The sequence below is a fragment of the Medicago sativa genome, chromosome 1, assembly GCF_051527215.1.
Source record: "Medicago sativa cultivar Bolivia chromosome 1, Bolivia_mono, whole genome shotgun sequence".
Classification (NCBI taxonomy): Eukaryota; Viridiplantae; Streptophyta; class Magnoliopsida; order Fabales; family Fabaceae; genus Medicago; species Medicago sativa.
The window spans coordinates 78,333,116-78,353,340 of record NC_140749.1 but is presented as its reverse complement, the minus strand read 5'-3'; the positions used below and the strand labels follow the sequence as shown (position 1 = coordinate 78,353,340).

Here is a 20,225-nt window from a genome sequence, read left to right as displayed (position 1 = left end):
CACAGATTTCAACAATTTCACACAATGTCAGATCTTAACCGTTCACTTCAGATCAGACAGTGTAGAACAGCTACAGCGTGCAACTGCGTGTAAATATTACAGCAGGAAATCCTTATCCGGGAAAACCTTGTTTAAAAGTTAAAACATAGAAATTCATGATGGTGTTTTTCTCGAAGGTATCAATTTAAGAAAATCACATGGCATAATAAACCGGGAAGCACTTGGGTGACATAATGTCACCGTGACATTAAATCTGGGCCACACAACACATACACACATCTGGGCCACACAACACAACACCTTTGTGAGGCCCAGATTTAATGTCACGGTGACATTATGTCACCCAAGTATTTTCCATAATAAACCACTGAGCATCTCTTGCTAGAAACTATCCCAATTCAATTTCTAAAATTTAAATTAAAATTACGATCAGAACTGAATCAAAAAATCAAATATTTTCATCAATGTCCTAAACATGACTGGATCTATTATCTGTTCAAAGAGATATAAATCAACAAAGAAATTCCATGAAACACGATCCACTAACAAAAGTGGGTCACAATCAGAACTGGATCACAATCCTTCATTGAAGGTAGAAAGAGAAGAGAGGGGTTGAAGAAAAGTGGTTGCCGAAGAAGTATTCGATGACAAGAGGAACATGTAGAACACATAGAGAGCGGGTAGAGAGGAAGAATAGGGCAAAATAGTGAAAATATTACTTATCCTATCAGGATAGTTTCTAACCTAGCCTAAACCCGGGATAGAAATTACAAAGACCAAATAGGATAGGATTAAAAAAGGAATTAATTTATCATATCCTTTTGGTGCATCAAACATGGGATATAGATAGGATATGATTAGTTTATCATATCCTGTCCATCAAACGCACCATTAGAGTTAAAAGTATGATTTGGTGTTACCAACAAAACTCAATGCCTTGGCTAAAATAATTTTCCAGATAAAAAACTATATTCACAAAATACAAACTCACTTATCAACAAAATCAATCTGAGGAGAATCAAGTTCAAGCACAATGAAGTTTGCAATTACAAATAACCTGGTCAGTACCATAACTTTTATTTTACAAAGTGACAGAGGGAAGGGCAGGAGACAAAGACATGACTTGCGTCGATCACATACTATCATCTATAATTGATTATCATCGAACATACATCAGTTTCAATTATGCAGAGTCCTAAACAAGAAGCTATTCAACGAATCAAAATAATCCCTACCACCATGCATTGTGGCATCAAGTAGGACATATCATAAGGCTTTCAGATTTTCACTTCACTCTTCTCTACAATTGACACTTTGGTGCAAACCTTATATAAAACTGACTCACTTATCCCTACGCATTTTCAGATTAATTGGAACTTCCCTGTACGAAACAACCTTCACTGCTGATCGACGCGAAGGCCGGCCAATAGACGATCTTCGTGTTACCTGAGGATCAAGTGTACAGGCATTGTTTTCTGAAGTTTCGCTTGATGCTGTAGGAAGACTTTCTGACATATCATCACATAAATTGGAAACTTCAAATTTTGGATCCTCTGTATCAAAGAAGTCTTCAGCTGGTTCTGGTTTCTCGGGTCTGAACAGGGCAGATTGCCTTCTCAAACTATGCCTGTAATTTTTTCGTGAAGACATGAAACAGGCATTCAATTATCTAAATTAATCACATTTTCCTATTTCATTCATTCGAATCCATTCAGAAAGTGGAATTCATATATAATAGTATACCTCTTATTTTCAACATTCCTTTCAGCAAGAACTTGTTCAGTGTTAGCAGGTCCTGAGGCTGCAAGCAAAAAATTATGTTGAAGGAGAGAAACAAAAGAAAAAGGAAAAAAAAAAAAAAAAAGATAAATGGCATGCAATTACATTCAGTATCTTGTCCGGCCACATCGTGAACTTTGGATCCTAATGATGTAGATTCTTTCTCATTTGCCAAACTTTCAAGAGGATGCGAGGCATCATATTTTATTTCAAATACTTCTTCTGTTGATCCTGATTTTCCAGCTTTCAACGCTGCAGATTTCCTTCTCGAAGAACATCTGTTTGCATATTTGAAGGAGACATATAAGCTGCCTTGTTCCTAAGTATCCCGGTGTCCAACTTTAGAATTCGACATTAATCATGTGTAAAAGGTAAATCCAAGCTCATACCTTTGACTGTCAACCTTTTCTGATTTGACTTGTTTAACAACAGCTGGTGCAGAAGCTGCATGAGAGAAATATCTACTTAAAAGATATATAAATTAAATTTTGTAGACAGAGTGGGTTCGGCAGGCTAATTACATTGAGATTTGGACATCCTCTTCCTTTTTGCTTCTCCTTTGTTTTGTTCTTCTCCCTTGTTTTCTTCTTCAAACTTTTGATCTGACTGCTTACTCTAAGAAAAGGAAAAATTGATGGAAGCAAAGACCAACAAGCAGAAGAAGCCAATAAAGGAAATATATATATATATATATATATATATATATATATATATATATATATATATATATAAGTACCTCATCTGCAACAATGCCATGGATCAGTTTTGCTCTGTTGTGATCATTTTCCTACGAATCAAAAGACAAAACCATCAAAAACTAAAGCAGGGCCCTCTGAATTGCTCATTTACAAATTCATCATGTTGGAGATGAGTTAAACTAACCATCGATGTTAATTTCATAGCTTTGAGTATACCATTTTTGCATGCTAGTTCAAGCTGAAGTTCCCTCACCTGGATGTCAACAAATTGAATGTCACTAAACATAACAAAAAATAAGAAATCAAAGCAGCAGGTGTCAATGCACCATTGGTTTTCAAGACTCACCATTTGTCTGCTTGCACTAATCTCCTGCATTGCACATAAAAAGATCACCAATTTTAGATTTGAATATCAACAATCAACAATAGCAAATAACTTAAAATAAACAACAGTTAAAACACATATAGTCAGTAGTACCCGCGTCATTTGAGTATTAGCAAGTGCAAGTTCTGCATTTTGCTTCCGAAATTTCTGAAAATTGCTTTGATACTTCTGAAGCTCTGCTTTATATGATTCTATTACCACACTATAAACAGAACAAACCAAAGTAAACAAAAACTATTCCTACATTGATTGAAGATAAAAAGGCATAAAATTAGACACAAAATTAAGATATAAAAAATTACTTTCTTTGACCTAAGAGCTTCCTCATCATTTCATTTTCCTGAGAAACAAATTCAAAAAATCCATGAAGTGTAGTGATAATCATCAATCAATCAATCAATAATAATCATAATACTATAACAACATTATTGTGTATATATAATATACCTTGAGAATGAGGTCAACAGAGACATCAGTTGAAGGTGGAGGAAGTGGTAGTGCAGGGTGGTGCTTTGGTTGGGCCTTGTTGGTTATATCAGCCAGAATTTTCTTCTGAGCAGCTCCAACAACAGAAACAGAATCACCCTTCAAAATTTTACCTCTTTTTGGTTTTTGACCTGCAAGCAAATGAAACCCATTTTACAATTAACTATACGAAACCCTAAAAAACCAAAATGTCTGCATATATATAGATAAACCTTTCAATTTTGGAGTCTCAGTTAGATCTAATAGCTATGTAATCACTTAATTTTAGTTAAATCAAACACTTAATTACAAATTCAAAACAGAAGTGAAACTCAGAATTGAAGAGGAAAACCCTAATCGGAGTGAGGGAAGAGGGATGAGTAAACCCTAGGGGTTATGGGAATGAAGGATTGGGAAATGAAAGAGAAGAAGAATGGAGAGAGATTGATACCTTGTCCAGTTTCAGCGACGGGAGGTTGAAGATCGGAGTCGAGGAAGATGGGAGCACCTTCCATTGCTGTGACGATTCGAAACACGGAGGGAAATGAAACGATGAAGATTGAATTTTGTTTGTGCTACTAACGGCGTTGTTGTTCCAAACCTCTTTTTGAATTCTTATTAACTCCTTCCTTCGCTCACATTTTTTGTTTATTTATTATTATTTGTTTTTTAAAAGGATTTTATTATTTGTTTTTTGAGGGGAAAATAAATAATAATATTAATAATAATAATAATAATAATAAAATAATAATATTATTAGACTTTAATTTTAATAGAATATCATTGTAACAAAATAAATCATCACTCTATAAATTCTAGCTTAATTAGAAAAAGTGTCGAAAATGTTATATCAGACGCTATGATCGAGGTTTGAACATGTCTCCTTCATTTGTGTGTGTGAATTCTCAAGTGTCTATTGTCATTTCGTCTATCTATAAAAAAGTTTATAACCGAATAATAGATTAGTGAAAGTGATAATGGATTTAGATCACTCAAGCAAGTGGTCAGAAAGTTAAATCTCTACTTCACCCCATCTTTAAATCGTAATTAATCAAATGTGTTATTTTAAAAGTAGTTATAATTAAAATAAAATTCTTGACAAAAAAAATTAAAATAAAATTACATGTCTTTTAACTTGGATCCCTATTTTGGATTGATCTTTCTTGGGTTATGCTAACAAGTGTCTTAACAGCATTGTGTTAAGGAACCCGTTATAAGAAATTTTCTCTTGAAAACATAAGTCAAACAAATGTAAAAGTAATAATTATACAACTTTCTATGCAAAAGTTACCACTTTTAGTTGCTTAAACAATGTTTCAAGGACACTTGTTAGCATTTCTCTTTTTTTTTTTTATATATTTTTCTTTCCATCTAGATCCTTAATCTTCTACATCTTCAATTACAAAAACAAGTACACTTGAATGGATGCGTGCATTATGTTATTGATGACTCACATCAAACCCATCTCATTCATCTTCTCCTTTAAAAAAAAAATAATCCAAGTCGCAAATCTTAGAACTCTATAACCCAGCAAACATCATTATAGCAGCTATGTATTATTCTTCATTGATGAGTAATCAAACCAATCCGCGAACACTCTAAGTTTTGTATGAGTACTTTAAGCTTTGTGTGAGTTATTATAATTTTGTCGTTTGAAAAGACATGTAGTTAGAAAGAGAATGAATGTTTTTTTTTTTTGAATAAAGAAAGAGAATGAATGTTGATTATAAACTACATTTAATTTCATCCTTTGTTTGCACATTTTTCAAAAAATAAAAGTTACATTTGTGATAAGTAACCATTTGTTATCATAGTTTTGTCGTTTTTTAAAAAGACATATTACTAAAAGAGAATGAATGTTGTTTATAAACTACATTTGGTTTCATCCATCATTTATACATTTTTCAAAAAATAAAAGTTACATTTTGTGATAAGTAACCAAAAACAAACCAATTCGCAAATAAAAAGGAGTTATGTCTTAAATTTGCTATATTATAATATTAAAGTTTGAGATATTTTAGTGTTGCTTAAATTTTATTATATTGGAGTAAAATATGTACAATTTGTGTTAAGGGTTGTGTTATGGTATGTTAAAAAGTTTCACATTGCTTGAAAATTGAAACTAAATGTAACTTATAAACAACGTTCATTTTCTTTTAACAAAGTGTCTTTTTTAAAAACTACAAAATAGCGATAACTTAAACATAACTTAGAGCGGACGATCCCTAAAATATACAGTGCCTAGACTTGAGTTGGAACATGTTACCTATAGATGATGTGGCAACATCACATGTTAGTTTTAGAAATTAAAGTGAGTGTTCACACCTTGTCCATTTTATAGAGAATATAGTGATTCACATACCTCCATGATTATTCCTTTCTTTATAGAGTCATGTCAAGTCAAATTCATCTTGTGGCAGGAATATTAATAGATTGCCATAGCTAGGCCGGCCTCCATGAGACCTTGACTTGACTGTAGCGTGTAGGCTTCAAGCTGGTTAAATAATGCTTCTGCCATTAATTTTAATCGTCAAGCTTTAGGGTACTTATTAACGATTCAAAAAAGGAAATAATTTGATAGATTTTATTATAAAAAGTTGGATGTTAATGTTTTAATTTGTTGAATACATAATTTTCACAATAAATTTTCGCTCTTAACATTTTAACAAATGTCCTAGAGCACTTATTTAATGCAGGTGAGGACTTTGATAGGATCTGGTTCCCAAACCTACGTGTGCAGTATAACAGTATAAGTATTAAGTGAAGCAAAATCTTGAATGAAATCGCCAATATATAATTCAAACCTTAACCTATGGTTCATTGGTCATCACGCAGGAAACCTTAAAGAGCAATGTGTGTGCTGCTCAACTCAAAATGCCGTGCTTAAATATTCGTGTATTTGATTTGAGATATAAATCATCACACTTGGGATTACTTTATTTTAAGGATTTAACAAGTACTTCTTCCATAGTTAAGGATCTCAAATTAAAATAACTACTTCCTCCAAGTTTTTCAAATTATATTTACATTTACAAATATTTTCCACAAAATTGGAATGATAAATGAGCTAAATTTTTCAGGACTATAGTATAATTCAACTTCAGGACTTCCAGAAATATAATCCCTTCCCCCAAAGAAAAGAACCGTCAACCTTGGCTGCTATCAACATCATTTAATAAGGTCTAAATTTTCTGGCAGCTCTCAACTGTTGCAGACGTTTTTTATCCTCCTCGAATTTCCCCTGCAATTCCATTATTTCTGCAAGCAAAGCATGAATGGTTTGTTTCAGTTTGATCGTCAATCAAAATCGATTTTGAATGTTAAGAAGTACTAATTTAAGAAAGCATCTAGTGTTTGAGGAAAACAAACGGTAAAACATGAGTCTCGCATAAAATGGTATAATTTTAAAGGTGTTCCAACCAACCAGATAACAATCATTTCATGAACATTCAGAAACCTTACTTGCTAGTGTTTTTGAGCAAAACATCTTAATTTACTGGATCACGGGCTGTGAATGCTAGGAACAAAGATATTTAGTAAAGTCTAAAAGATAATTGTGTAAAGACTAGAAAGAGAAGCGAGGAATACCACAAATAACTGAATTGTTGATGTCTTTGTTTGATGTTTTTTTTATCAGATTCATTATTCTTCAATATCTATCTATAGCTTTAATTAGGTTTATCACTTGTTGATGTATTTCTAAAAGAAACACAAATAACATCAGCTATAAGATCTTTTCCATGTTGGTGCAAATTTTGATGGAACCCCCACTAATTAACATTATGCTTTTCTTTAAACCAACATCATTGGTTTAAATTCAGGACTATTGTTTTAACATAAATAAACAACTTTTATGATAAAAAATGGTTAAGCATTACCTAGGATATAAAAATATGGCAAACATTATGAAAAATAAGCCATACCATTTCTCTGGGCTTCTCTTTTTTGAAAGCGGTAGAAATCTAGACCAACTTCTTTAAGTTTCTTGTTGGCCAATTTATTCACTGCAGCAGCCTGAGCAACTGAGCCCACAGCAATACCACTTTCAGAGTCAGTTGTTTTCTTCCTACCCTTGTGGTGTGCAACCACCGTCCATCCCCCTTCTGCGGCAAGGGCTTCTTTTGTTTTTCTTTCCTGCATTGACCAAAAAACAATCGCATGGAAACCAAAATAAGTAACAAATGTAGGTTGAAAAATGAGCTAATAAGCCAATTAGGGTTGTGAGATGAGACTATATAGAAATAATGGAAAGGAGAGACTAAAGGGAGGATATTAAGTATTGTAAAGGGCATTGTTGCCAGGCCTCTCGAATACATAGAGTGTACTGCTGTTTTCCATCAGTAAACATCATTTTTCTATAATCTGATCCAGTTCCTATCGACTGGTATCAAAGCTCCAATTTTGAGGTTGTGGGTGTTGAACAATTCAAGAGCTGTTCAATTTGCAGCAAGGAAAAAGAAAGTAATTCTCGAAATTCTCAAAGAAAAGAGAAAGTAAGATTGCAAGATGGAAGAGATATCAGGGAGGATCGCCTTTGGATCCAAAAAGGGATACAAATTGAATCTCAAAGTGAGTAGCCAAGCAAAGTGAACGGAGAAAGATAGCTGAAGTGAGAAATAATAATTTGTGCAGGCAATGGCGCTTATGGTGGTTGAGGAGAATCAACATTGAAGATGGAAGCAGAAGCAAACTCAAACAAGCATTATAATGGTAAGGAAAGAAAAGACGTGAGACAGGCCGGAGTGTGAATAAGAAGAACAAAAGGAGAAAACTGAAATTGAACAAACTTTTTGGCCTAATAGGCCAAGCCCGAACTATTAGATAGCGATAGGATACTTAAGGAAATTATTTTGAAAGGTGAAGCCCAACTTAAGGAAAAGAAAGGGGTTAGAACTTTGAGGGCATTACCCTTTATGTTGGATGCTCCATGGCTTATCACGGTACCCATTTTGGAGATTTAATTTCAGTTACAATGATCAAGGTTCTCCTGGGAAGAAATTCAAAATCTTGCTGAAAATATGCCACTGTTGCTGCAGCGATGGCTAAGAGAAAAGGACAGACAGTTTATAGAATTCTTCGAACATAAACGGCAAAATAGATGTCACTGCTATAAGTATTCATCGAGCTATTGTTGTGAGCATTGAAGGTCCATGGACTCCAGAGGCCATTACTGACTCTCATCTGTATTTTGGTTAATCATGTATCAAATTAAAGATTGGGGCTCTGCTGGAATAATGTTTTCAGCAAAGGATATAATTTATATACACTGTCAGTGTAAATAAGTTTTCACAAGCTTTCAATGATATTTTGCCACATTATTAGATACATGTGTAAAAAAATTACACTGAGAGTGTATAAAAATTAAACTCTTCCAACAAATATTAGATGGAAATTTTGTGGGAGTATTGTTAGGTGTCCATCAGGACTGTTGGTCAGAGAGTTTCTTCGTAAGTTATAGGGCAGTTGAGTTTCTTCGTAAGTTATAGTAGAAGAAAGAAGGCATGTTGCCTAAAAATAAAAGGACAGTTGAGAGGGAATGATTTCTAGTCATTGACTCATTTTAGAAGATACAGGGGCCAATGGTTAAGGAGGTTGCAGGCCCTCAAAGGTTCCTGATATAGGGGCCCTCCATGTTCTTTCTCATAAATTAGCGCATTTCAATTGAACTCTCTCTTTCATTCCTGATGAGGAGTTGTATATATATAGTGCGCATGACACTGACATGATGTCTAAAGAAAGTCACTTTTCATGCTGCCTAGGCCAAGAACGCAATCTTAACTCAAAAAGCACGTAAGAAAAAAGTCATATCCAAATGATATGCAGGAACATCAAAACAGAAAGGAACTTATAATTCTGTGTCTATGGCTTTACGGCTGCGAGATATATGAATACATCTAGCTACTCTATGAATACAAACTGAATAATCACCCACTTCATAATTCACAACACTATATTTACTAGCACCAACTACCATACCGCACAAATAGGAAAGCTCTGTCAAAAGTAGACAGCACCAAGTGCTTAGCACATGGAGGCAAAGCAACATCAAACCTTATGCAACTATAACTTCGATTCATATGTCAAAGCCCTCTCTTATGAATGAAAATTACTTTTACTAGTTATTTTTCATAGCCATTGAACAAGTAGGTATGCAAAAGAAAACTCTAATTATATATTTTCTGACATCAATTTAATTTTGATATATAATAAAAATAAAATTCATGCCATGAGTATTATCCCCACTAAAATAAGGGTTATCTGACTATTATTAGGAATAAATCTGCATAAAGAAGCAAAATTTTGAAACAATGTCTGGCAAAAACATCCAACCTACGTTTTTGTTTAAAGGAAGTTATGCAAAACGTATACCTCTTCTAATTTTTCCTGGTAAGCAGTTACATAGTCGTCAATTTGATTTTGCAATGCCTCCAACCTCAGTCTACTTTGATGGCATCCCATAATCCATTCTGTAGTTTGAGTATTCCCCAGTCAGACAATATAGCATGTATGACGATAAATATAGACAGTAGCATCAAAATATGCACAAAGTACACGGGTGCACCACAATCCAATTCTCAACAGGTTGAAAGAATAATGTTAAACGATATGTCTACATGCTCACGCTTAGGAGGTAAGGTGGATGTCAGCAAATGATGAAAGACATACACATGAAAGTTAACATAGAAAATGTTGTAAGGTAAGGTTTATCAAATGGATATGTATGGCAAGTACTACATTTAAAAATAACCTCAAAATTTGTATTAATGCTGACATTACAAAAAAGAAGAAGCAATTCATACTTTTCATTCCAATTAAGCAGTCATCGTCTCCAGAGGAAATGATGTGAAATTCATTCTGATGATCTTGTTCTGTTTTTTCATGTGATTTCTGAACCTCCTTTCTTGTTTTCTTCTTAGATTCTTTTGACCTGCCTAAAAAACAAAGATAACTTCATGAGGAGAATGAATGCATGACTTCAGGCACGGTATTTCACAATAATACAACAATGGAATCAATTAACTAGAAAATATATGAAAATAAAGTCATAAGCTGTTTTGATAAGTTCCACCAATCAATCTCAAAAGTGCTTATGCAAGTAAATAAGCTGAAATAAGTCAATCTAAAGACACCCTAGTTGCCAAGACAGAGTAAAACTAAAATACATATTCAATAAATAAGCAGAAAATAAAGTTCCAGTTTTATACTTGTACAAAGTACAATATCCATGAACTCACCAATTTGGTGTTGTAAATCAACATGTTCTTCATCTTGTGTTTCAACTAGATTTTTGTCCTTGTTGTTCCTTTTTCGGGTGTTGTTTGTAACTTTCATCTTTTTCGGGTGATTTTTATTCCAAGGTTTTGTTGTTAGTTAGGGTTTTAGTTGTTAAATAAAACGTGTTTTTTTTCCTTCAAAAGATAGTGGGTTGGGCTTAGAATTTAGAATGCTAACCGTTTATTTTTTTGAAAAATCTTCTCTATACCCCCACCTATCCCTTCTACCCCTACAAACTCAATGTAATAAAAAAAAAAAAAAACCTTTGCCTCACTACATAAAAATAATGAACATTGATATTTTGAGTGTCATGTGTGAAACATAAAATTGATGAATAATTGTTTTTATAAGTAACACGCACTAAGATAACTTTTGTTGCCAAATTATTTTTGGTGCCCAAAGAAATGGGACCTTGTGTGGCTGCACACCTTCTGCATACTCTCAAAGCCACCACTGAGAATGGATTATCTCGTTTTGGATTGTATACTTTGAACGAAGGTAAAATTAAAATTTTGAAAGGCGAGCGAGAAGAAGAGAGGTGTTAAGAAATTCTCTTCATTGTTAACTCATGGATTATACTTCATACGTTGTGTTCATATGTTCACAAAACTGCTTTTATCACGCTCAATTGGGAATAAATCATATTTTTTTTTAAAGAGATACATATAGATTTAAATTCATACAATAAATTATAATATATAAAAAAGAATCAAATTAATTTTTATTGTTATTTTTCTAAACTCTTCTACATTCAATCAGGTGAAAAAAGAAGTCTTATAAAAAAAAAAGACTGGATGCATTGTTAATTGAGAACCACATAAGCTTAATTATACCTAAAAGATGTAGGTTTCCTCTAAAAAAAAATGAAATATGTAGGTTTAGTGTATGTTTAGATTAATTAATTATCGAAACCTAACGCTTGGTTGGTATGCAATGTGTGCAAAGCATTGTAAACTCGAGGTACCGAGTTCAATTCCTACTTGTAGAAAAAGTGTACTATTAGATTATTAAGTTATTTTAAAACAAAATTAGCAATTAAAAGAACATTTCTAAAGAAATAATACAATAGATTGCTAATCATGCAATGAATTTTCAGTTCGGAGGACGCCATAAAATTTTAATATTTTCCATTCACTGTTCTAAATTCCAAAAAAAATAACTAAATTCCAAAAAAAATAAAAAATCAATGTAGTATATGATCATCCTTTTCTTCATCTATTTATTATATTATGTCATCTTATTTCTAAAAATAGTTCAGGCAACAGAAAACCATGATTTAGACTCATTAAAATGGTGAAGAAAGCAAACTTTTTGTAATGAATTATAAGAGACAAAGTGACAATATATTTTAAGAACAAACATATTGTTTTTTCATGCAATCTGTTTTATTTGTAGTTTGTGATCCATTCATTATTCCATCAATCATTCAAAGCATTATTATTCTCTCTTCTCCTCAAAAAAAGATAAAAGCTAAAGCCTATACCCACACCACTACTGTAGTTTCCTGTCTATTCAAACAGACAGACAGTCCTCTATTTCTTTTTCCTCTTTGTTTGCTTAATACCCTTTTATCCACTTTCTCTTTTTCTTACTTTCTTTTTTTCATGTTTTTAGTTAAGCTTATTCTTAACAAAAGTGGTTTATTCCTTCCATTCATAATGTTTAAAGCTATATACTCACTATTTACTTACTTTTTCTATATATATATATATATATATTTTATACTTCCCTCAGTATCATGAACAGAAGCTTTTGTTAATCCATATACCTTTGCATGTACAAGAAAGAAAGAGAAAGTTTCATATAAAAAGCCAAAATTTACCTCCCTGACAAGAAAGGCACAAAATTCTCACATTATATCTATATCTTCCACATCTTGCTCTAATTGTACCAAACCAACTAGTAGCCTTTGTTTTCTACTCTCTCTCTTTTTTCAAATCAATATTCTTTCAAGATCATGAGAGGAGGAATTTGCAGTATACAGCTTCAAGCACTTACACAAGAAGCTGCAACTGTTGTTAAACAAGCAGTGAATCTAGCAACAAGAAGAGGTCATGCACAAGTTACACCTCTTCATGTTGCTAGTGCCATGCTTGCAACTTCAACAGGACTGTTAAGAAAAGCTTGTCTTCAATGTCACTCTCACCCTCTTCAATGCAAAGCTCTTGAGCTTTGTTTCAATGTTGCACTCAACCGTTTACCTGCATCAACACAAAGTCCACTATTAGGTCCTCAATATTCAACCACTCCTTCACTTTCCAATGCTTTGGTTGCAGCTTTCAAACGTGCTCAGGCTCACCAAAGACGCGGAACGATCGAGAATCAGCAACAGCAGCATATTCTTGCTTTGAAAATTGAAGTTGAACAGCTCATAATCTCTATTCTTGATGATCCAAGTGTTAGTAGAGTTATGAGAGAAGCTGGTTTCTCTAGCAGTCTTGTGAAATCAAGAGTTGAAGTTGAACAAGCTCTTCCAAATGAAGTTTCTTCAACAAAAGTTTCTTCTGATCAATATCATAAAAACCAGTCCAAAGAACTTAGCCTTAAGCCTCAAGTTCTTAGCCTTGGTGGTTCATACACCAAACCTATAGATTGTGTTAACAATGATGATGTAACAAGTGTGTTGAGTGAATTAGTAAAAAGGAAAAGAAACACTGTTATTGTAGGAGAGAGTGTTTCTAATGCTGAGGGAGTAGCTAAAGGAGTGATGGAAAGGTTTGAGATAGGTAATGTTCCTATGGAGTTAAGATATGTACAATTTGTGAGTCTTCCTCTTATATGTTTTAGGAATATTAGTAAAGAGGAAGTTGAAAAGAAATTTGTGGAAGTTAGAAGCCTTGTGAAAAGCTATATGGGAAGAGGGGTTATTCTTTATTTAGGTGATTTGAAATGGTTGTTTGAGTTTTGGTCAAGTTACTGTGAACAAAAAAGGAACTACTATTGTTCTGTTGAGCATATGGTAATGGAGATTAAAAAATTGGTTAGTGGAAGTGGTGAGAGTGGTAGATTATGGCTTATGGGGATTGCAAATTTTAAAACATACATGAAGTGTAAAATATCTCACCCTTCCCTAGAAACTATTTGGGAGCTTCATCCTTTTACAATTCCTGTTGGCAGCTTAAGCCTAAGTTTGAACTTTGACAGGTAAATTTAAGATTTTTGTTTTCTTTTGAAACTCTTGTTCTTACTTCTATTATTGAGTTTTTTTTTTTTTTTTTTTTTTTTTTGTAATTAACACCTCTTATGTTTTACATTATTTATAGTGATTTTCAAGCTAAGGAGAGAAGTATGGTATTATTCAATGACTTGACTTTTCAAGATAAAGTAGGAGTTGGAAAGCAACTAACTTGCTGCAGAGATTGTTCAATAAAATTTGAAAATGAAGCTCTGAGTTTGAGTAACAATATAAGCAAGAAAGCATGCAGTTCAAGCTTGCCAACATGGCTTCAAAATTGTAAGGAAGAAAGAAGTTACACAGTGGAAGATCAGGTTTGTTTCATAATAGTCTCATACACTTACTTGGTTCAGAAAAATTCATTCGAGTTTCATTTTGATACACTGTCAGCCTAAATGCTTTACGCTGTCGACAAATAACAAAATTACTTTAATGGTGTTTATGATAAAATTTTATGATAAAAGTTAAATATCTTTTATGATTTACTCCAACAGTTACGAACTTACGACTGATTCAGTGTGAAATTTTTGTACGGTGACAGTGTATATGCATTAGTCTTTAACTATATATATGCAAAAACAGGTTGTCCTTTTTCTATTTTCTTATCTTTTTCTTTCTATGTGAAATAGGAAAATGCAAGACTTAAGGATCTCTGCAAGAAATGGAACTCAGTATGCAATTCAATACACAGACACCCTTCCATTCTTGACAAACAAGATTTGTTTGTTTTATCGTCATCACCTTCATCACCAACTTCATTTTCCTCACTTGAAAAAAAGTCTAACTTCCAACAAAGCCAACTAAATTGGCCTATAATTTCTGAACAAGAAAAGGTACCAAAAGAGTGTGAGTTATTATACACTGAAAGTGCTGGTGATGATGATGATTGCTATGATGGTAACTTGATCATGTTCATGCCACATAGAAATGTTCCGAAACCAGATCTTTTGTCCAATCCTAACTCAAGTCCAAACTCAGCTTCTTCAAGTGAAGCAGTGGATGGTTTAGAAAGTACTGAAATGTTCAACGAACATAATGAAGAGAATCTCAAGATTCTCTGTGATGCCTTGGAGAACAAGTTTCCACAACATAAAGAAATCATTCAAGAGATTGCAAGTACTGTCCTTTTTTGTAGATCAGGAATGAGAAAAAGAGGGAACAACTTCTTCAAAAGAGAAAATCATAAGCAAGAAACATGGATGTTTTTTCTTGGTGATGATTCTCAAGCCAGAGAGAATATCTCAAAGGAACTAGCTAAAGTTGTTTTTGGATCTTGTAACAACTTTATGACAATTGGCATGAGCACTTTCTCTTCCCTAGGAAATGACGATTCCTCAAGTGATGAAAAATCCAAAAGGAAAAGACCAAGAGATGAGTTGGGAAGCACTTATTTGCAAAGGTTTGGTGAAGCAGTGAATGAGAATCCTCATAGAGTGTTCTTCATGGAAGATTTTGAGCAAGTTGATCGCTTTACTCAAAAGGGTATCAAGAAAGCAATTGAATGTGGAAGTATAACAATTCCTGATGGTGAATCTGTTCCACTCAAGGATGCCATTGTCATTTTCAGTAGTGAAAGCTTCAGTTCAGTGTCAAAGTCACCACAATCATCATGTGCTGAAAACAAAGGGAAAGAGACCATGATAGAGGATCATCAAAATAGTCTAAACCTCTCTTTGGATCTGAATATAGCCATTGAAGATCATGATAATGCTGACATTGGTATTCTTGAGTTAGTTGACAAGAAAATTAGTTTTAATTTGTAATAGGAAAATGAAAAAAAAAATGTTCTATATATGTTAAATTTGGGTGTAACTCTTTTTTTTATTTTTTACCTTTTTTTGCTCTACTTGTTTGTTTTTCAGCTATAGTTATTAGTGGGGAAAGAAAAAAAAAAAGACATGAATGCAAACTTTTAGATATATAGCTTGATAATTCAAGTTGATATGCATGTATTTTTCAAGCTTGGATGGAGATGGTATATGATAAGCTTGTATATATTTTTAACTTACTCCAATTATTTGAGTGAGATTTGGTTTTTGTTTAACTAATGTATTATGGCAAATTACTGATTTTGAATTCATGAAAAAACTTAGTCTGTAATTTAAAAGATAAAAAAATATAACTAGAATGACAATTAATAAGAACTTAGAGAAATATAATCATATTATAAATGTAATTTAGTAAACAAATTTTAATTGATTAAAATTAATGGTACTTTCAATAGTGTGAACTTATATTTTCCTAGTCTTTAAAATTTAAATATATTTATAGTTTAACACAAATATGCAACAAATAATTCACTTGTTTAACTGGTAACAATATCTCAATCACATTGGCAGAACAAGAAAGCACATGTGGATGTCACTATCCAAAATTCTCTGAAACAAGTAAGTTAAATTTAAAACTCTCAAACTCAAATGCTTGGCAGGCATTTCATACAATTATTTGTCAGGACAGTGTACTATTGTTTCCACTTTACTTGGTCCTGTGGTATAATATTGGCTGCACTCTTCACTGTTGATAAAAAAAGTATATAGTTTTGCTGTACAAGTGAAATATGTCAATGGTACTCAGAATTTGTAATATTGAGACATAATATAAATAATCATGGCATCATTCGTAAAAATATCATTAGTGTCACTTTATTTGTTTATGTGATGTTAGTTCAATCGTAAGAATTTGATTTTGTAACTTTAAGAGACGAAGTTTAAATAATGGTCATCGATGTCATATTATTAATGATAATTTTGCATCCTCAAATTTTTATTTTAAAAAAAAAAAGTGTCAATGGTACTAAAAAAACATGAAAAGTGCAAGTATGTAGGGTTAACATGCTAACAAACAGAGAAGAGGAACAAACAAAAATAAAATCTCCAAGAATATATTGTCACATCACTTTATATTAAGAATTCAAATATGTTTTTTGAAGGGAGTATATTAAGAATTCATGATGCTTACTACAAATGTTTATCTAATCTATTGTTAAGGGTGACTGGTTTCAGCAAACAATGTGAGTTTTATACTGTCACATCTTTATATTAAGAACACATTATGTGTCTAATAATTCACCTAATTAACCTCTCAAAATAAAAACCTAATTAAGTAACATATATATTTTAATCTAGAGATATACAGTTTAAAAGCATTTTATTAGGAACTATAAATATAGAGCTCAAGGGAGAAAAAAGTTACTCCCTCCGTTTCAAAATGAGTGTCGCTTTAGCCAAATATTTTTTTTTCAAAATGAATGTCACTTTCACTTTCCAATGCAATAATAATTTTTTCTTTTCAATTGTACCCTCCAATTAATACTCTGCACACTAGTTCAAAGTATTACTTTTAAAACTAACCAATAGTTAATAAGGATAATTTGGTAAAATAATCATTCTCTTTCTTTTAATCATTGCATTTCTTAATATGTGTGTAAACACCTAAAACGACATTCATTTTGAAACGGATGGAGTAATTAGTAAAAATATTTCATTGACACTCAATTTTCGCTATAAGTGCAACACCTAGTTAATCACATGCGATTGGGGTTAATTAAATTTTGTATATGTTTTGTTTTAAAGACCAAAAACTATATTTGATGACAAAGTACCCAAAGCATAATGTGTGTCAATGATACAATAATTAATTTAGATCAAGTTGAAAATTGTGAAATACTAGTCAATCATGTAATTGAATTAACCATAATTTTATCAGAAAATTCTAAGTTGAATTAATCATATTTTTTAATATGATTAACCAGTATCACAGGTGAAGGAAAAAAATGAGTGTTTGAATATCATTACTAGTTAATTAAAGATTTGAAAAGGTTGATGAAAGAATTATTCATAGCGTAAGCATTATGCAAAGAAATAAAACAACTTGCTCAAAAGCTATTCGTTTCAAAATTATTTTATCATGAATGGTAGGAGTTAAAAAGCAGCTCGTGAAATCAAGTACTCCCTCTGTCCCGCAACAAGTGAATTTTTTGTAAAAAAATATTATTTTAAAATAACTGATCCATTTCACTTTTCAATACAATATTAATTATTTTTTTTCAATTATAGCTCTAATTAATATTATTTTCGTCACTCCCAATTCAATATATTCTACTTTGCATTTATGATAGTGTAGAATGCACCAATACTTAACAAGAGCACTTAAAATCATTTTTCTCTCTCATTCATTTATACATTTTTCTTAATATATGTGAAATGAACAAATAACTCACTTAATCTGGGACGGAGGGAGTACATGAATATCATTAAGCAGTAGCATGCTAATTGGAATAAGCACATACATTCCAATGTCATGTTTGGAAACTACATCCATATAATTGGAATGTCCTATAATTTGATTTCTTTGTTGTCTCGCTCATTACTAACCATCAAAATATGGATGAAATTAGAGTTATTTTTGTCAAAAAAGTTTAGCGCGGAGAAAATCATACACTACATATAGAGAAGTGAGTGATGAACCGCTTGTTTGTTCAAACTTGCGCTCCAACATATCAAATGTACTTACAATTTTTTTACCATCCTTGTGGTAGATTTATGTAGCTATCTCTTTCTTTTTTGACAAGTTATGTAGCTACCATTGTTAAGGTGTGAACTATAACATTTAATATTTGTCTCCAAACTTAGATGGATTTCCTTTTGAAGAAATAAAACTACCCACCACATATTGCAGAATAAAACACGTCTCTTTTCTTAAACTCTTTTAAACATTATTAGCATCCTTTAAGCAATTAATAAATATATATAGCATAAAATTAAAGAACTCGTTCGTTATTCTCTTTTCTTTTTCTTTTTTATTTTCCTTTCTCTTGAAAGTAGCTAGGTAAAACAAAAGTTAACGAAACTCAAGTGATCAACCAAGTATTGCTAAACAAAGTGTCAAAAGCTTTAAAGATGTGGTAAGTTGATTCTTCATGCTCTAAAAGATGCAAAGAAGGGGACAAAAATTAAATTGACCTTTCTTTAGCAAAAACAAAAATGTGTGAACTAATCTAAATCTAAATCTATGTGCTTTCCCTAACTTACAAGAAACCTAGGGCCTTTTGAAAAGATAGAGTTACTTTTCTTTTCAATGTTTTCAAGGTCACCAATCTTTAACCGACTCTCAATGATAAAATAGCATCATCAATCAATAATAGATTGAAACTATTTACTTCATCGTTACTCTTTCCCTCCAAAAATATTAGTAGTTATTTTTTCAAAGAGGTGTTATAGTTAATTGTTAGATTTCAAAACCAAAACTTGAGTGGTTTCAATACTTTCAATATATACTTCAATCAAGATTTTTTTCTATTATCCTCGGACTTTATTATTTTTTTGTCAAATATGTTATTGACTAAAAATTCACCTCTTAAGATGAGAAAGTAGGGTGTACGAGGTTTGAACCCCGACTCCTGCATGTATTGTATAGTGTCTCGACCGTCTGAGTCAAGATCATGGAGACACATCCTTAGATTATTAATTAAGACGTACATGAATTATATAAGATTTTTTTGAATAAAATAGGATCAACTATGAGCTATGATGCTCTCTATTTAGTATAAAATGTCATTTGAAGAGAGATAGACTCATTGGATATATATTCAATAAATTTATCTCTTTCCAAATGACGTGTCTCGTAAAATTGAGATGATTCCTGCTCAATAAACTTAACCAGGCATGTCTCGTAAACCTTCCAAACATCACCAAAATCACATCCCAATTTAACTAATAATACATCACTAGAAGCGTTTAACTTCATGTTTATTTTTGTAAGGAAAGTTTTTGCAAGGAATATTGAATGACCTTCATACTCATTAATTTTATTTTTATGAGAAAAATTTGATGTAATAGGATGATGTCTCAGTCCAAAGGTAGATAAGATCTTTCCACTCAAAGTTCGCTTATATAGATATTTACATTTACATCTCTCCAAGTGCACTAACAAACTTTTCGTACACATTAATCAATCATCTTAAATAAAACGAGGATATAAAATATGTAAACCGTAAAACATCCGATATGGATACAAGCAAAATTTTACAATTAAATTTTATTTTGTTTCATTTCTCATAAAATGGCATCCAGGATATATGTGGGTTGTTATTATAAATCGATTCTCATGCAAACCACTAATATCACCTTTAACAAAAAAGTGCTAACGTTGCAAACTATTGTCACCACTAACTCACACAGTCACACACTCCATTAAGACAAGACAAGTAAGTCCTCGAGCACAGTACCCATTGATCAAGATTACAATTTTTAGTTTCCTTTGTCAAATAGAAAATCTTATGCTTATAGTTTTTAAACATGCAAAAATCGTTTTCATACACCTTTAGTTTGTCCATATATCTACAATATTAATATGTATACTACACTAGAGTGATGAAATAAAAATAATCAAATAAACATCGTTCTAAAATAAACTATAGGTGAGAGTCTCCTTGATTTTCTACTTACCA

At 32.1% G+C, this 20,225-nt stretch overlaps 3 protein-coding genes across 4 annotated transcripts; 1 reads left to right on the top strand and 2 right to left on the bottom strand.

Annotated features, from left to right (window-relative positions):
• Nucleotides 1-950: 950 nt before the first annotated feature.
• LOC146957769 (uncharacterized) lies at nt 951-3,916 on the bottom strand. The gene is made up of 12 exons (XM_085738662.1): nt 3,779-3,916; nt 3,310-3,479; nt 3,165-3,202; nt 2,956-3,064; nt 2,824-2,847; nt 2,662-2,730; nt 2,516-2,566; nt 2,301-2,394; nt 2,169-2,223; nt 1,885-2,057; nt 1,744-1,801; nt 951-1,627 (listed from the first exon to the last, which is right to left on the bottom strand). Exons 1-12 carry the CDS (start codon nt 3,840-3,842, stop codon nt 1,342-1,344), a joined length of 1,191 nt encoding a protein of 396 aa, XP_085594788.1. The 5' UTR covers nt 3,843-3,916; the 3' UTR covers nt 951-1,341.
• A 2,291-nt stretch (nt 3,917-6,207) lies between these two features.
• Nucleotides 6,208-10,730, bottom strand: LOC146957768 (uncharacterized). Of its 2 annotated transcripts, XM_085738889.1 has the most exons (6): nt 10,644-10,730; nt 10,563-10,592; nt 10,128-10,259; nt 9,697-9,794; nt 7,251-7,461; nt 6,208-6,585 (listed from the first exon to the last, which is right to left on the bottom strand). In XM_085738889.1, the coding sequence occupies exons 1-6, from the start codon at nt 10,657-10,659 to the stop codon at nt 6,500-6,502; spliced, it is 573 nt and encodes a 190-aa protein (XP_085595015.1). In that variant the 5' UTR covers nt 10,660-10,730; the 3' UTR covers nt 6,208-6,499. The 2 variants fall into 2 exon arrangements, with proteins under 2 accessions (XP_085595015.1, XP_085595013.1); XM_085738887.1 differs by having other exon boundaries at nt 10,563-10,709.
• A 1,759-nt stretch (nt 10,731-12,489) lies between these two features.
• Nucleotides 12,490-15,803, top strand: LOC146957767 (protein SMAX1-LIKE 3-like). Its single transcript, XM_085738876.1, has 3 exons — nt 12,490-13,746; nt 13,866-14,091; nt 14,407-15,803. Exons 1-3 carry the CDS (start codon nt 12,560-12,562, stop codon nt 15,538-15,540), a joined length of 2,547 nt encoding a protein of 848 aa, XP_085595002.1. The 5' UTR covers nt 12,490-12,559; the 3' UTR covers nt 15,541-15,803.
• Nucleotides 15,804-20,225: the final 4,422 nt, after the last annotated feature.

Excerpts from the sequence above, each read along its gene's own strand:
- LOC146957768 (XM_085738887.1), bottom strand. The coding sequence starts at position 10,659 with ATGAAAGTTACAAACAACACCCGAAAAAGGAACAACAAGGACAAAAAT. Across the intron at positions 10,260-10,562 it reads TGATTTACAACACCAAATTG|GCAGGTCAAAAGAATCTAAG; the intron begins GTGAGTTCATGG and ends TTTGTTTTTTAG. Across the intron at positions 9,795-10,127 it reads CTGCTTAATTGGAATGAAAA|AATGGATTATGGGATGCCAT; the intron begins GTATGAATTGCT and ends CTCAAACTACAG.
- LOC146957769 (XM_085738662.1), bottom strand. The coding sequence starts at position 3,842 with ATGGAAGGTGCTCCCATCTTCCTCGACTCCGATCTTCAACCTCCCGTC. Across the intron at positions 2,848-2,955 it reads CTAATACTCAAATGACGCGG|GAGATTAGTGCAAGCAGACA; the intron begins GTACTACTGACT and ends TGTGCAATGCAG. Across the intron at positions 2,224-2,300 it reads GAGGATGTCCAAATCTCAAT|CTTCTGCACCAGCTGTTGTT; the intron begins GTAATTAGCCTG and ends TCTCTCATGCAG.
- LOC146957767 (XM_085738876.1), top strand. The coding sequence starts at position 12,560 with ATGAGAGGAGGAATTTGCAGTATACAGCTTCAAGCACTTACACAAGAA. Across the intron at positions 13,747-13,865 it reads CTAAGTTTGAACTTTGACAG|TGATTTTCAAGCTAAGGAGA; the intron begins GTAAATTTAAGA and ends CATTATTTATAG. Across the intron at positions 14,092-14,406 it reads GTTACACAGTGGAAGATCAG|GAAAATGCAAGACTTAAGGA; the intron begins GTTTGTTTCATA and ends TATGTGAAATAG.